Below are 18599 nucleotides of genomic sequence, written 5' to 3' on the forward strand. Positions count from 1 at the left end.
CCAACATTTTTGAAGAACCAATAAAAAATGCACTGAATGGTTTTTGTGAGGAGCTCAAAAAGACTGAACTATACAAGATAGCTAGGCAACTTTATAGAGATGTGCAATATCTACTTTAAAATTAAAGGAGATTTTCAGAATTAAAAATGGCCAAAAAAGGAAAGTGGATAAAATAATAAAAGTACTGTCATGGCCCAGCTGTCAGGTGACCAGGGACCAGGGGCTTCCTCCCTGTGCCTACCACTAAGAAGCACCCTAGCTCGCCCTATTTCCCAGGGATACTTCTGAAGGTGAAGATGCCCGGGCCGCCACACTTTGCCTTATCACCTGAATCAGCCCTCCATCTGTTCTCTTCCCCCACCCAGGGAAGAGGGGCACTACTGTGCACAGCAGTACACCATCCCGATAAACAAGACAACACAACCAAGGGTAAACTGAAAACACCAAGTATACAAATATTCACTAACAAATAACAGAGCAATGCACCGGGGAGTGAAATATGGGGGAATAACCAAAGTAAGAAGAAGGAATGGAATTACCACACTTACAAACCATGCAAGAGTCACAGATAACTACTCCAAACTCCTTCTCATATTAACACCTCTCCTCCAAGCCATGTAGCATAAGCTAGCACTGACATTGGTATCAATCAGGACCCAGATTATAAATAGGATGGGAGTGGCTAACCGAGCTCAGCTGAGAGCTCAGACTCCCAGAGCTTCCAACATGGCTGATTAACCCCTGTTCTGCCAAAAGAAATAAACACAAAAAGAAGGACTGCTTTTTTCAGCGCAGGAGTAGGAGCAATCAGACGCTGCGGTCTTCTGGCTCCTCTCTGCTGCGGTAACACCGTGACAAGTGCTTTCTTGTTAAATTGTTAAATACCCAGCAGGTCTCAGACCGCAGCTCTAATGCTCCCCGAGGTGCATTAATTACCGTACATGCCATTTATGCATGTGAGCACTGCAGACCACCACTGGCCACTTCCAATTATCACTAAGATCAGTGATTGGCTGCAGTGGTCATGTGGAAAGACAGTGCTTCATTCCTGCAGGGGAAGAATTACAGGGAGCTCTGGAGCAGTAGTGTTGAATTTAACAGCTAAGTACGGTCTATTAATATTCTATAAAACTTTGACACCCATTTTTTTCACTGAGAACAGAGGTTTTTTTGTTGTTTTTTTTGAGTGTCCACCTCCTGTTGGTGTAAACTCCCGAGAATGATATGAGACAGAGCACACATTCGCTCTGCCATCACCATATCAGTCTATGGCCTCATGGGCATGCGTTTGGATCCCATTTTGCTGGAGTTTTTGGATGTATGCCCCGGCAGGGAAACAGAACACAAAACCAAAATGGTGCATTGGGCAGGGTGGCTCAGTGGTTAGCACTGTTGCTTTGCATCACTGGGATCCTGGGTTCAAATCACGCCAAGGACAATATCTGCAAAGAGTTTGCATGTTCTCCCCATGTCTGCATGGGTTTCCTTTATCTTTAAAAGCAAACAGATAGGGAATGTAGATGGTGACCGGGATGATAATGTTTGTAGAGTGCTCCACTATAAAAGCAAGCATAATAATGATAAATGTATTTTTTTTTTTTAAAGCGTATTTAGGAACTTTGTTCACACTAGATTATTAGGCTTGTACTAACACAACAAAAAGCCCTTTTGGGGAGATGCTTTAAGCCCCTATGGCGATAATAAAAATAATAGCCAAATACAAGTACAAAAATGAATTTTAATTAGTGCTATCAAAGGGTTGTAGAAAATACTTTCCCAAGACAGGATGGGTATATTTTCTGTAAAATATTTCTGCTAACAGAAAGCAGGCAGTATGACAGCGCAGCAGTCTTAGCTCTGCCTAATTAAAGTCATATATTTTTGGTGAAAAGAGCGAGCTATAGGCAGCTGGAAGTAATGAGATATCCAGCATCACTTCATTATTAAAAGTGCTCATTATGATCGGGGAGAAAAATACTGAGAACGAAAGAAACTAAAGCCTGATACAGAGGTTGGGGCAGGATTTATTGTAAGCACACCAGCCATAGCTTCTGCTGAAGCGTGTTTAATTGGCTGCAAGGAGGATGAATGGGGAAAGGTGCCCAGACACGAAGGAAATGGGCTGAATGAACGGATTCACAGCCGTATACACCTACACCGCTACTCATGATTACGAGGAGTGGGTTCACATCAACATACACTACCGTACGCCTGGCGCTTCTGTGCCGTGTCACACAGCTCTCCGATAGTTCAGCTTCTAAATCCTTAAGGTCCCATCCTTTCTATCCTAGGCTTAGAACAGAGTAAGAAAATGATCCAGTCATTTGTATAACATTCCACTTATAGACTAAGCCCACGCTGGGTGTGAACTGTAATGTTAAATAAGAAATGGAGTAATTCACACCGTGCGTCAAAAGTATGGATGATAAGGTACGTTCACAGGTCCTGGATCTGGGGCAAAAAGATTCCACAGCAAACCTAGAAGAAGCAACAGAGAAATCGCCAGCGGTAAATTCACACAAAATCGTGTGGTTTTGCAAACTCGGCAATCAGTTTCCAACCTATGTACATTTAAAAAGAACCTTTCACCAAATGTTTCATGTTGAACTGGGTCCGTGATGTAAAAGTAGCTGCAGAGTGGAATAAAACTTTTTTTTTCCTCTTAATTTTGCCTATCCATTGGGGAGATATTAGTATTTGACACCTAATGAGTTAACGTTTGTTAAAGAGGTTCTCCAAGAAATGTCGTAAGAGAATGTATAAACAATACACATTGAAATATTAATACATTTTTCAAAATACCTCTATTTAGCAAAAAGGTTTGCTTTATCTAGTGCACTCGGTCCAGATTTCAAAGATGGCAACTGCCATATATCATTGTGCAGCCCATCCTAGATTTCATAGGACGCGCAGTAGGAGGGGCTGCATGAAGAACATCTGCTGGAAACAGAGGTCACGTCAGACGTCCTGTCAGGCTTCATGTACGCCCATTCCTCTGTTCAACCTGACGGGACACTGAGTAGAGAAGACGAACACCTTTCTTTAGCTGACTGACAATGAGCAGTGAGGGCCTCTATCTCTTCCTTCCCACAGACCCCCCTACTGCATGCCTCCTGAAATCTAGGACGGGCTTCACACTCATTTATGGCAGCTTCCATTTTGTAATCCCAACAGCATGCACCAGCGAAAACACACTTATTTACTAAACAAAGGTATTTAGAAAAATATTTAATACTTAAATGTGGATTATTTTATTTACTTTATTACATTTCTCAGAGAACCCCTTGAAGTCCAAGTGGGCGTTATCAGATTGAAACTCATATAGGGAGAATTACACGTCCCCAGTGAAAATGGTTTAATAACAAAACCTGAACTTAAAAAAAGTCAACTCATTAGGTGCAAAAAAACAACAAAACGTTTTAGTCTGCTCTGCAGCCACTATTACTTCGCATGACTAGTTCAACATGAAACAATTTGGTGAAAGGTCCTCATTATCCTCCAGCAATGTTTTATATGATGTGATTGTTCAGCCTGTGATTTCATGATCTGACGACATGTTATGGGTGTAGGTCAAGTGTACACCGGCTGGAGGAGGACCACAGAAGGGCGGCTAAAAATCTGCAGCAAAATATGCAACATGTTTTTAGCTTTTTCTGCAGGGCTACAAAGCAACATGTGTCATATGACTTTAAGATTGTGGCATCACATTGTGACATCACATTTAATGATTTCCCATAATGTCACATTTCTAGGTTTCTAAATCTGTTGGATTTTCTGTTGCCAAATCCCTTTTGCCAAAGACGTCAATGCAGTCACATGTGACTTGTCTGAGAATGGCTTCTGAGCGTCAAATCATCCTATAGCTCCAGCCTTATTGTGCATTCTGACTTCTCTTTTAAATCCTTTATAATAGGGAAAATTTGTAGAAAAAAAAAAATCCACAGCCAAAAATTGAAATTTTGAAGATTTATAAATTTGCAACATACCGGTAGTTTAATTTCTCAGCAGGACATTTTTGGAACCTTTGGATGATATGTGTTCAATTCTGTATCAAACTTTAGAAAAGTTTCATTTTTGGATGCAAACAACATATTTTATATATAAAACGGTATATGCTTCATCACCAGAGATAACTGAACAACAAAACGCTCAGCAAATGTCTAAGTATTCCTAAGAATTTACGGAAAATATACCAGTTCTAATCACGGATGATGAATTAGCCCTTTCATCTCAAGCACTGGAATCTCAGGAGAATAAAGCTGCTCCTAGTTATTTGATATATCTTGAAGCTTTATAGGCTGCGGTTTCTAAGACCACTTAAAAGGGGTCACAATCTTCTACAATCAGTATCATCTCTTATTCAACCCAATACTTTCTTGGTCTATTCAAACTGAGAAACTAAACAAAAAGAAGCAGAGGAGACAAAGTGGATGGTGAGATCTAAAAGCTACTAAGAAATGACTTCACCATGCCACAAATGTCCCTTTGTTATTCCCAGGATGACATTTCTCTGCACACAATAGAACATTAGTTGGTACAATGCAGGGAGGATTCTGGGGAGCTGTCCTGAGTGGTCGGAGATAACCGGCAACGGAGCAAGCAAGCGGTACCCATACCAAGAGAGCATGTCCTCGCGTCTCCTCAGGGCCGCTGGAGCACGGTGGATTTGACTTTAATTTTACATTTTGTTCACTGCACTTGAAAGCCCATCATCCCACTAAAATAACACTTCTGAGACCTTGCTCCATTATCCGGTTATTTCTTCAGCCAGACGTCTCTCCCTCAGTGTCGGTACTTAATTAATAAAAAAAAAAATTCAAAGGGCTATAGTAGTGCAAGTAAGGGCATAGCAAGCCAGAAAGGCTTTTCAGAAAGAAAAAGGATAAAAGAAACAAACTGGGCACATGGACAATTTTTAAAAAAACATGCTACATTTTGGGGCAAAAGGATATTTTATTGGTGCTTCTACGAATTCTCCTTTAAGAATCTCTTAAGTATCCCATGGGGTGTCCGAGCTAATAAGTCCATCGATGATACTTCTCGCAGTAGGGAAAAAAATCTCCTTCGTGGATGCTAAGCAATCCATATCACAATGTTGGAAGCCATAAAACACTGATCTCTTTGAACTCTAGCAAAGACTAAATTATTATGACTGATGAAAAATGTACTATCCATCACGGGGAAACCTTAAGTCCTTGAGTGAAGTTGGGGGCTGTAGTATGCCTACACATCCTTCTCCTACCTACCACCTCCTTTCTAGGTGTCCTTTCTGATGGTAGCACCTCATACGCTACTGACCCAAATAATCCCCTCCCCTCCATTTAGGGGGTGTCCCCTTGTATTACCTCCTCCTTTCGTTCATGTAGAATATGAACATGTTTTCTGCACTACTGTGTGAAGCTTGGCCCCATTTATGGTTTCACTGATGATTGTAGTAGTATGGATCGATTATGTACTTTGTCTAAAACCTGAGAGAATATTTTGTGCCACAATTCAAATTATTTGATGGCTCCTGAAAAACCCGTCATGAATGGCCCCAAATTGCCGCTCTGGCGCATTTGTGAAGCCAGTAGCTGATCAGCAGTGATATAATGAGGCTGTCTGGGACATGGGGCTCAGAAAGAGTCACTGGTCTGGGAGTCATTCATATGGGATTGTACAGAAGTGTTTAAAGCCTTTAACGGGGATATCCGGGTATCCGGGTCTTTAAACCTGATCTTTAAGCACCAACATACGGATAGTTGCCAACTACCTGCCTGTTGAGCCCAGCGCCGTTATCCACTGGCACAGAGTGATTACAGACTTCCGCTGATGTAACGTAAAACAGAGCGTCAGTTTGTCTTCCTGACACGGTGGGACTACTGGTGTCATGCTGATTGACAGCTGGCTCTCCGCTGCTTTATTGGGGAAGCTGGCTGTCAATCAATATGGCACCAGTAGTCTCGCCAGGATTTTGTCTTGTCCCACACCATGCAGCCATCCCCGGCAGAATGTCTCACTCTCAACATTGAAAACAATAATGGAAAAGTGAGCAGCCAGATCCATCTTCTATCATTGATCCGTAAGAGAGGACAGCAGGTACAATAACATCAGTACATCGCACTGCCTATGCCCCAGTACACAGCGCAGACCGGAGTATTCAGAAGACAGGGTTACAGGAGTAGCTTTACTTTTTCTTAATTGACACTACATTGTGGGAAACTGTGGGAACATTATACTGTGCAAGGGGTCTGTGCGAGGACATCATTCTGCGTGAGGGGCTATGTGGGGAAACAATACTATGTAAGAGACCTCTGGTGTGCAGGTCTGTCTGGGAACATTATACTGTAGAGGTGGGCTAACTGGGGAAAATATACAGTGTGTAGGTGGTGTGTGGGGACATTATAGTGTGTAGGTGGTCTGTGTGGGGGCATTATGCTGTGTAAGGTGGCGGTGTGGGGACATTATACTGTGTAGGTGGTCTGTGTGGGGGCATTATGCTGTGTAGGTGGTGTGTGTGGGGACATTATACTGTGTAGGTGGTCTGTGTAGGGGCATTATGCTGTGTAGGTGGTGTGTGTGGGGACATTATACTGTGTAGGTGGTCTGTGTGGGGGCATTATACTGTGTAGGTGGTCTGTGTGGGGACATTATACTGTGTAAGGTGGCTGTGTGGGGACATTATACTGTGTAGGTGGTCTGTGTGGAGACATTATACTGTGTAGGTGGTCTGTGTGGGGGCATTATGCTGTGTAAGGTGGCTGTGTGGGGACATTATACTGTGTAGGTGGTCTGTGTGGGGACATTATACTGTGTAGGTGGTCTGTGTGGGGACATTATACTGTGTAGGTGGTCTGTGTGGGGACATTATGCTGTGTAAGGTGGCAGTGTGGGGACATTATACTGTGTAAGGTGGCAGTGTGGGGACATTATATTGTGTAAGATGGCAGTGTGGGGACATTATACTGTGTAGGTGGTCTGTGTGGGGACATTATACTGTGTAGGTGGTCTGTGTGAGGGCATTATGCTGTGTAGGTGGTCTGTGTGGGGACACTATACTGTGTAGGTGGTCTGTGTGGGGGCATTATGCTGTGTAAGGTGGCAGTGTGGGGACATTATACTGTGTAAGGTCGCAGTGTGGGGACATTGTACTGTGTAAGGTCGCAGTATGGGGACATTATACTGTGTAAGGTGGCTGTGTGGGGACATTATACTGTGTAAGGTGGCTGTGTGGGGACATTATACTGTGTAAGGTCGCAGTGTGGGGACATTATACTGTGTAAGGTCGCAGTGTGGGGACATTATACTGTGTAAGGTGACTGTGTGGGGACATTATACTGTGGAAGGTCGTAGTGTGGGGACATTATACTGGGTAAGGTGGCTGTGTGGTGATATACTGTGCAAGAGGACATCATACTGTGTGAGGGGTTCATCCCATATAGTGGACGAGGGCTGCACATTGCACAATTTGTGGCTCTGCTCAGTCTCCCTTGATAAGGAAAAACTACATGAATAAAGATGGATATGCAAAAAATGAAAAAATCAGGATGATGCACAAGAAATTATTGTTGTATGCTTGTCCTACTTTACAATGCAATTTTCTTTAAATATGACAGCAGAAGCATATTATATCCTTAATGTGAGTTCCTTCAAATAATTTCTAATGTATTTCCATAAGATTTCACACAGAGGAGTGCATCCTCCCTCTCTACCGCCTCCATCTTTTATTGACAGAGAACTTTATCGATTATGAATTGTGGAATGATTTTCAGGACACCATAAAAAAACTGCAGCAAATAAACATACAACAAGGGGTCGAAATCCATTAAGTGAGGAGTGGGATTGTGCTCCCTCTGACTCCAACTCTTTTGTTCACTCTTTGACCATACTGATAAATTGGTCTAAAGGTACCGTTACACTAAGCGACGCTCCAGCGATATAGACAACGATCCGACCTAAACTAGATCGCTGGAGCGTCGCTGTTAGGTCGCTGTAGAGACGTCAAACACAGCAGCTCCAGAACGATGCAGGAGCGATCCAGTGACGTAACGGCGACTCACTTATCGTTCACGCTCCATGTAAAAACATTGCTGACATCGTTGCTTTTGCTAATCAATGTATAATGAACAGCGCTCCATCCAGGTGTATAAGTCTTCAAAATACGCTTTATTAAGCCATGGTACAGCAGCAACGTTTCGACCACAACTTGGTCTTTGTCAAGCAATGTCAATGCTTGACAAAGACCAAGTTGTAGTCGAAACGTTGCTGCTGTACCATGGCTTAATAAAGCGTATTTTGAAGACTTATACACCTGGATGGAGCGCTGTTCATTATACATTGATTGGTCTGGTAATATCCGGGACGGTTCCCTGGATGTGGAACGGGCGCCCCAGAACAGTGAGTGCTGTCAGCCTTTGTTTTTCTTTGTGGATCGTTGCTTTTGCTGTCAACCATGACGATACACGCTGATCTAGCGACCAAATAAAGTTCCAGACTTCTAGCTCCGACCAGCGATATAACAGCGGGATCCAGATCGCTGCTGCGTGTCAAACACAACGAGATCGCTATCCAAGATGCTGCAACGTCACGGATCGTTGTCGTTCTCGTTGGAAAGTTGTTTAGTGTGAAGGTACCTTAACTGAGCCAGAAAAGATCAAGGAAAGATAGAAAGAGTACACAGAGAACTTCTAAAAGTACTACTCAGTGATACGGGAAGAAACAGACTGGAAATGATAGAGTTGAACCGTCTGAAAGACAAAGTCTTTGATGGGATAAAGCTTCTGTCAAACAAAGCCCCTGCATGTAACAATATTTCAATAGAGCTAATAAAGTCTTCTGAGGCAGCAGTTGATATCACACAATTATATCAACAGATATAGACAACTGGTAAATGGCCCAAAGACTAGACTAGATCCATGTTTATTCCTATTCTGAAAAAAAGAGATGCTCTAGACTGTGGAAACTATTGTACTATTGCACTCATACCTCATGCCAGCAAAATACTACTGAAGAGCTTACAAAGATGGCTACAGCCTCAATTTGACAACAAGATGCCGGAGGAATAAGCATAATAAAAAAAAAAGCCTAGCGTTGTGTTTGCTAACATCAGATGGATAATGGAAAAGTCCAACAAATGCAACAAGGAGATCTACGGTATTTTTCCTTCAACTACAGCAAAGCCTTCAACGGTTGATCACCAGAAACTTTGGAATATGATGAAGGATATGGGTGTGCTGAACCATCCGATCAGCCTCATTAGGAATCGTTACAAGAACAGTGCGAGTGGAACACAGTGACACGGCATGGTTCAAAGCATAGCGAGGCATCAGACAAAGCTGCATCCGGTCATCATATAGCTTCATTTTATATGCAGAAGGCATGTTCGGGAAGGCTGGACTTGCAGAAAAAGAAGGAATCAAAATTGCCGGACAAATCATCAACAATCTTACTAGATTGATAGCAACAAATGTAGATGGAATGAAGGACCTATCATGGAGTGTTAAGATGGAAAGCTCGAACATGAGACTGCTACTCAACACAAATAAGACAAAGATATTGATAACTGCTAGGTGCAACCATGACATGTTTGAAAAGAAAGGTGACAAACTGTAAGTTGTATGGAACTTCAACCTATTCAGATTGATGATAGCTCAACGTCACCAGAAGTCAATAGTAGAATAGTTATGGTCACAACAACAATGAAGTCACTGGACAAAGTCTATAAAATGAGCAGCATTTCACTGGCAACAAAAACGGCTTGGACATAGTTTGGTCTTTTCTGTGGTAACATACGGATTCGAAACATAGACGAAAAAGAATCAAGACAAAAGAAAAATTGATGCCTTCGAAATGTGGTGCTGAAGAAGGATATTATCAATACTATGGATGTCAAGAAGACAAACAAGGCAATTTTGGACCATATCAAGCCAGACATGTTAGTTGAAGCAAGGATCACCACGCTATGACTTGCCTACTTTGTACACATCATACAAAGAGAGCAATCACTGGAGAAGGACATTACAGTCAGAAAAGTAGAAGGAACAAGGTGAAGAAGAACACCAATAACTCGATAGTTTGATTCTATCAAGATAATGGCAGATAAGACCCTGGTGGTCCTATCTAGGCTTGCATAAGATCAATCTTCCTGCAGAGTGCTCATCCATCAAGTCACCATGGCTCAAGATCGAGCCAAAGGCCACTAAATAAAATTATTAAATATTATATAATCAATTAAAAGATTGGTGATTTATACAAAATAAGTGATCATAAAAAATGTGTTAGTGCACAAAAACTTCTGATATGTCAGTAATTTGGATTGGCAGAGGTCCGGATGCTGAGACTTCAAGAAACTGCTTTATACAAAGGGTCAGAAGCACTCAGACAAGCAATGCTGTTATTTGTGACTGATGATATAAGCCCTCAGACTTTCTGTTGAGCAAGTTTTTAGTCTCAGAGCCTTGCCCCTTTATTTTAGTGATTGGTGGGTGTCTCCGCACTGGGATCAAAACTTTTGATGTTGCTTGGTGACATATCTAAACTTTTCAAAATGTGAAACTACACTTTTTTTTTTTTTTTTTATTTTGTAGAGGACGTGAATATTCTGTAATAATTAGGAACACAATGATTAAGGAGTAAGACTAAACCCTATGACGAAAGGCTTATTGTGAAAAAAGTTATCTGTGTTATACACTGGCAGATTGGCCGCCAATCACGGACTTGCATTTCGTTGGCCAAATATTGAAAATCTGACCCAACTAATCTTCTTATAAACCTATTCCTTTTGCCCAGGTCTGTATAAAAGGCAAAGGCAGGAGTCATTTTTGATCATGGAAAATGTGCCGAGTACAGTCTACAGCAAAAGAAATACCACCAGTATTGTAACTGCATATGTGTAAGCGATGGCTTGTGCATTTTGATGCTACTATGAGCATGATCCCGCACCATGATACCACGGGATGGCATTCGCTATTTTTTTTTTTTTTTTTGGGGGGGATCAAATAATGCAAGCTGTGGACATTCCCAGCCATAAGTTACATACACATGAAAATAAGTGCAAGGTAAGGGGACAGGAAAAACGGATGCTGCAATACCAGGACACATTTGAAGTTTATGGGAGCAGTCTGACACCTTTAAGAAAACCAGAGAGCAATAGCTGATTAATTAGAAAAGATAATCAGAACACAATGCCGTTATGAGGCTGGTTGTTGATATCGGGTCAGGAGGCCTCCAGCTGGTTAGGACATAATTGTCTTTACTCGCACCATTAATGGCGGACGTGCAAGTCTGGTGTAAAGCTAGACTTAGTTGAAGCCCCCTATACAGCCAACATGTCACTTTCTGAAAGGGTCCCCAAATAAGAATGCCCAGCACACATACCAGGAAACAGGTATCCAATGTGTATGGTCATATCTAATAGCATGATAGAACTAACCCGGCTCCATTATAGAGATGTAGCGGGTACAGATATGGCAGCCTCTGGAAGTGGCTTCAAAATTACATGCTAAAAAGGCTCCCGATGAAGCCCAGTGTGGTGAAACGCGCATTGAGGTGCTTGTGCGCTCCGCTCCTGGGGTTTGCCTCAGTACTTCAATACCGTCTCACCATGTCTCAAGGTAATGGTTATCTTTGAGCGCCACTTTGTTTATACACTTTACCTGTGATCTTGTACTCAGCTTCTTTAAGGGCTTTTACATTATTTATTTGGTGAAGAATTATTTGTAGGTTACTATTACACTTTGAATGGGTTGTCCAAGTAGTTTCAATGTTGTATTCCTCCATTGAAGCAAAACTGTACGTACTTGCCTCCTTACCGGTGTTTCGGCACCAGGTCTCCCGGTTACGTCACATGAGCAGCTAGAGGCTGATGATTGGCTAGAGAGCTCAGTCTTCTCTCAGAAGAATCTAGAGAGAGGTGTGAGCATTGCAGCCCGTTAGTAGCCACTAATTGTCACACAAGACCTGGGAGACGTGCAGGACATGTCTCCTTCTATTTCATTCAGCATTTAAGAAGCGGTGGGTATCACCTTTAAGCTTGGGTTGAAATTACTTAAGGTCTAAGCAAGAGATTCTGGTGCCCCTAAAAATAACGTAAGCAACTGAAGAAAAACAGTCAGAGTCGATTGTTGGGAGATCAGTACAAATTGCCTTCGATTCTAAAAGATCTGACATCAGTATATGAATTTATGGATGTAAGAAATAAATGTATCAAGAGTATGCTGCTGCCCAGCTCACACAGTCAGTGGAAGAAAAGTAGATAAAAAGCCGAAAAAAAAAAGAAATGTTAAAAGTATATTATCAGCATCCCACTCGTCCATGAGAGTGCAGCCCTTGTACATTGGAGTGTGCAATTTGCAGTAACTGGCTTTTCTGTAAGAAATAAATAGATAGATAGATAGATAGATAGAGAGAGAGAGAGAGAGAGAGAGAGAGAGAGAGAGAGAGAGAGTACATTATGCACATCAGCACCACGCAGCCTTTACTATATATTCACGCCATGTATTAGCTTTAGATTCTCTTTAAATTTAACGTGCAATCGTGATTTATTTGATGGTAATTCAGATAAAACATCTATCGAGATTGTGGGATGTGCAGTCAGCGATATAGAACTGAGCTTAATTATCATTTATCGGGTCATAAATAGGCTGGTTATTTCTACTATTTAAGGCCTATTCCACATCTCCCTTCACTTGCTCTACAGCAGGCAGCACAATTTGCAAAAGCAACGGGGATTGCAAAAAAATATATATATTTTTTTTCATTCTCACATACAAAAATACATTTTCCGTTTCCACAGCAACATGAATCACCCGTCAACACACCGAGACGTTGCACTGACACCACTAATAGCCCTTCCTATACGTCTCACCCACTTGTGGCTGAGAGCTGCGGGCGGCTGGAGCTGCGGGTGGCTGCGCGTCACTGAACGCCGAGACTTTATCTAATGCACTCCGGAGCACCCACTGCAAATACCCATGGCCAGGAGAACGGTTATGTCTACAGGCACAATGCCTTACTAAGTGGTATTATGTGATCCCAAAAAGAAAGTCTAGGTTTCTTCACACTACACAAAAGCACAGGTAGTGTAATACAGGCGCGTTCTACAAATCCTTGGCACATTACACATCCTATTATACGCTCCATATACACGGAATTGTCATTGCCTTAGTTCACCCTTGCCTTTTTTTTTTTTTTAATCTCAAACTGACAGTCGTATGGGACCTTGCTTTTTGTGGGGGGTTATGGGTGGAGTTATAGTTTTAAATGACACCATATGATGAACTGAAAAAATGGGGGGGGGGGGAATCGAATTGCAGAGAAATAGTACAAAAAAAACAAAACGCTATTGCTTTCCTGGCTTCTAAAGAAAAAAAAATAAAATAAAAAAAAATAAAATATATATATATATATATAAATATATATATATATATATATATATATATATATATATATATATATATATATAGAATGAATGCAACAGATCCCAGGAACAGCATCTGAGCTCTCTGTCCAGAAAAGCAAAATGCTGGGAACCACTAAGATCCTGCGCAGAACTAACCAAGATCTCGAGAGATGTGATCTCAGCGTCAAGATCTCCATCTGTGCATGTGCCGCTCCCGGCAGCCATTTTCCTGGAGTCCACCGCATAATAAACCATGGAAGTGCGGGGGCTCTGGGCTTACACAAAATGTCTGCGGAGCCCCCGCACCACTGAACACCATCCGAACACCTCCTCATCCCAGCCTGCAGCAATGCTCCACTCTTGCCTCCTCCAGCAGTGACCCTGGGACCCTGCTCCACCACAGCCACGACCCCCAGTAAGCAATAAGACACATGAATTCTAAGAAGCACCACCATTTTATTAACAAAAAAAGTTATTTTTCCTATTTTTCTCCTCAAAATTTGGGGTGCGTCTTATAAACCGCAAAATATGGTATATATATATTTATATTTTAATGGTTCTGATTCTAAACTTTGTAAAAAAGGAATCGGTTTGAGCTGCTACATTTTTAGGCTTCTAGCATTTTTTTTATTTATTGATGAAGCTATGTGATTGCTTTTTTTGTTTGGCGAGCTGTCGTTTTGTTTATACAATTTTTGTGTATATGGCCACATTTACGCATTCAGTATTTTGTTAGTATTTTACATCAGTAAGCCAAAACCAGGAGTGGGTGATAGAAACACGTCACCACTTCTGTATTTATTATACTTTTCCTCTGATTGTTCCACTCCTGGTTCTGGCTTACAAATACTGCGGTAAAATCCTGACCAAATACTGAACGCGTGAATGTGGCCTAAATATTTCAAGGGGTTTTTTTTTATTGCCTTTTTGGTGAACATGAGGTGATCACATGGGTTAATAAATTATATTTTATGAACCAGATATCTAAATGTCACTACATCAAAATATTTTTTTTTTATATCTTTAAAATTGGAGAAAGGGTAGGCGATTCAATCTTTTATGTTTTTATTATTTGTTTGTTATTACTTTTTAGTTATTTTTGTAGTTCCCTTACAGGAGTTTGTATAACATACTGCAATGCTTCAATATTACCAACAAAACATTCATGTAGCACATAACATGTAACGAGGTCCGGAACGCAAGAAAACTGAAAGTTCCCTCTATGTGTAAAGAGAAATAAAATAATGAGGTGGAGAACTCCTACAAACACTATTGGAGTAGCCACAAACAACCAAGAGATATTTAAAATATTTTTTTTATTGAGACAATATTTAAAAGTTAAAAAGCATATATAGGGTAATTTCATGGGCTGGTAAGGAGGAACAAATATACTGGGAGGGTATCAATAGACAGTGCCACCAACAGGAAAAGCATAAATAGACATATAGCGCAGGTGCAATAGTAACAGGTTGTAGATACACTAAAAAGTCATGAGAATTATGATAAGCAAGTGGTGATATTGCATCCAAGAGACACCCATGTATACGCGTAATACGGTGGATCACCAAGGACAACATCTGCAGGACCTTGTAAGTTCTTCCTGTGGTTGCATGGGTTTCCTCCGGGTTTCTCCCACACTCCAAAGATATACTGATAGGGAAACTAAATTGTGAGCCCCAATGGGGACAGCGATCATGATGTATGTAAACCACTGTGGAATTAATGGCGCTATATAAGTGAGTAAAATAAATAATTTAAAAAATTGCCACATGATATAAAAATTAACGCAAAATGCACAGCTTACCCACTGTGTGACAGCGCCGCGCTGGCCACTAGGTTTGCTCCTCCATACTAGACCATGAAATGACCGTATATATGCTTTTTAAACTTTTAAATATTGTCTCGATGAAATTTTCTTTCTCTATCTTTTGGTGGTTGGTGGCTACTCCAATAGTAGTCTTTTGTTCAAATACTTCAGTATTGTTGTAAATAATATAAACCACAATCGCCTATGAAGCCCAGCTACAGGCTTGGCTTCACGGAAGGACCAAGAAGTCAGCAATGGTCACCTGCAGCCTCAGGAAGCCACCAGCACCCAGCCATTGCAGGAACGGGTGCTGAGATGGACACCTATGTCACATGTCATGCAATCTGTAAAGGGATTAATGATCATTCATATTGTCGATAACATCCCAATTACTGTAATTAGTCTTTTGACCACATAAAACATGCGATCGGCCAATAAACGACTCATATGTTGGCCGTGTGCAATCATATTTATACCGGGTAAGGATCATGAAGGAGAGTTATTAGAAATGGGCCCTTGGGTAATCTTGGGGATTTGAAAGGTTGATTTTATTATTTTTAATTTCACTAAAACCCTAATATTTCCCAGACATGTTTATCATGGGTATAATTTAATTAAAAAAGAAGTATTTTTGCCAATGCAATTCCAAATAGGTTTTCTGTTTAGCGCAATCCACTCCAAATTCTCTTTCACGAGCCGGGGTGATGTTTTATGTATAAATGACAAGTCGAGTTTAAAATGCAGACGGTGCACAGGCTGCCTCCGAAGAGGAGATTCTCACCGTCTGGTATTACTTACAGCATCCTTCTCTGGATTGCACACTTTCACCCACAGGATGTGGTCCAGCAGCCAGTCGATAGGCTTGTCTTTGTAAAACATGAGGATAAACTCCACAATCAGGCTGAGGTCCAGAGACTTGAAGAGCTTTCCTGAACGTAATGAAAGAAAATTGTGTTTACTCAGATTTCTTTTTTCAATGAGGTTCATAAATAAAATCTCCACTATGGATGAGAAGTTTTGGGGCAGCTTTCTGAGCAGATTGCTGCCATTAAGCCTTAAATACCATCAATCAAATGACAGTCTGAGAGCGATCGATAGACACAAGTATACAGTGCATGTAATTGTAGATGTTCACAGTCGGCAAACAAAAGCAAGTGTAAATGTCCATGCTGCTATTAACAACGGGAAGTTTCCTTATATCATGGACCGAACAAGAAAAGAAAGGTGGAAAGTGAACAGTGAAAATCTATGATTTGTGGCTGCAGACAAAATTACCATAAGAGTAACTTTCAGAAAATAAAAATTCAGTCACTACTGTATAGAGTTTGTATTTAATATTGTTTCCTTCAATGTAATATATCTGCATTAAAATATTTTGTCTTGTGCCATTTTTGCATTTTTGGGGGTGGTCCTTAATGCAGCAGCCCCTCCCCTCACTGGCTTTACAGCAGCAGAGAGATGCTTTACTGTAAAGTCATCCTACTCTGGCACAGTAACCCGCCCTCCGACCACCTCTGCTCATTCATTCTGTGACTATAATACCCCACCTCTCTGACTACTGGATATTTAAACTTAGTAGAACAATATCCACTAAGCTCCAAGTTAGAAGTAACACTCCTTTAGGCCTTATTCAGACCTCCATTTTTCACGTACGTTTTCTAGCCATAATTTTCACATACCCATTACAGTCTATGGAGGTTGCTCACATGTGTATGGTTTTCTGTAGACAGTGTGACCACACAATCATCATAGAGACATGTCCATTTTTAAAAAATTCTCATGGTCCGTGAAAATCACAGTAATCACATGGATGGCATCAGTGTGCAGTCCGCATGCTGTCTGTGCTCAACACTGTTGTGCAGGAGAAACTTTGGCATTTATTTATTTTTACACATGTGAAAATCACTGATCAAACACTGATAGTAAAAGCTGACACACTGACCAAACACTGATGGTAACAGCTGACACACTGACCGGAATACTGATGGTAACAGCTGACACACTGACCAAACACTGATGGTAACAGCTGACACACTGACCAAACACTGATGGTAACAGCTGACACACTGACCAAACACTGATGGTAACAGCTGACACACTGACCAAACACTGATGGTAACAGCTGACACACTGACCGGAATACTGATGGTAACAGCTGACACACTGACCAAACACTGATGGTAACAGCTGACACACTGACCAAACACTGATGGTAACAGCTGACACACTGACCAAACACTGATGGTAACAGCTGACACACTGACCAAACACTGATGGTAACAGCTGACACACTGACCGGAATACTGATGGTAACAGCTGACACACTGACCAAACACTGATGGTAACAGCTGACACACTGACCGGAATACTGATGGTAACAGCTGACACACTGACCAAACACTGATGGTAACAGCTGACACACTGACCAAACACTGATGGTAACAGCTGACACACTGACCGGAATACTGATAGTAAAAGCTGACACACTGACCGAATACTGATGGTAACAGCTGACACACTGACCAAACACTGATGGTAACAGCTGACACACTGACCAAACACTGATGGTAACAGCTGACATACTGACCAAACACTGATGGTAACAGCTGACATACTGACCGAATACTAATGGTAACAGCTGACACACTTACCAAACACTGATGGTAACAGCTCACACACTTACCAAACACTGATGGTAACAGCTGACGCACTGACCAAAAACTGATGGTAACAGCTGACACACTGACCAAACACTGATGGCAACAGCTGACATACTGACCAAACACTGATGGTAACAGCTGACACACTGACCAAACACTGATAGTAACAGCTGATACACTGACCAAACACTGATGGTAAAAGCTGACACACTGACCAAACACTGATGGTAAAAGCTGACACACTCACCGAATACTGATGGTAAAAGCTGACACACTGACCAAACACTGATGGTAAAAGCTGACACACTGACCGAATACTGATGGTAAAAGCTGACACACTGACCAAACACTGATGGTAACAGCTGACACACTGACCAAATACCGATGCTAAAAGCTGACACACTCACCAAACACTGATGGTAACAGCTGACACACTGACCGAATACTGATGGTAAAAGCTGACACACTGACCACACACTGATGGTAAAAGCTGACACACTGACCAAACACTGATGGTAAGAGCTGACACACTGACCAAACACTGATGAACCTCTAACCATTTTTGCATACAGTGGGGCAAAAAAGTATTTAGTCAGTCAGCAATAGTGCAAGTTCCACCACTTAAAAAGATGAGAGGCGTCTGTAATTTACATCATAGGTAGACCTCAACTATGGGAGACAAACTGAGAAAAAAAAATCCAGAAAATCACATTGTCTGTTTTTTCATCATTTTATTTGCATATTATGGTGGAAA

General features: G+C 41.4%; 1 protein-coding gene across 2 annotated transcripts in view; it reads right to left on the reverse strand.

Moving 5' to 3' along the window:
- MGAT4B (alpha-1,3-mannosyl-glycoprotein 4-beta-N-acetylglucosaminyltransferase B) overlaps positions 1-18599 on the reverse strand; it is a 381341-nt gene that overhangs the window by 81795 nt on the left and 280947 nt on the right. For both annotated transcript variants that reach the window (XM_077266297.1, XM_077266298.1), the window contains exon 9: positions 15984-16114. In XM_077266297.1, coding sequence (XP_077122412.1) covers positions 15984-16114 — 131 coding nt within the window. The remainder of the gene's footprint in view (positions 1-15983; positions 16115-18599) is intronic.

This window comes from Ranitomeya variabilis, chromosome 5 (assembly GCF_051348905.1).
Source record: "Ranitomeya variabilis isolate aRanVar5 chromosome 5, aRanVar5.hap1, whole genome shotgun sequence".
NCBI classification, from domain to species: Eukaryota; Metazoa; Chordata; class Amphibia; order Anura; family Dendrobatidae; genus Ranitomeya; species Ranitomeya variabilis.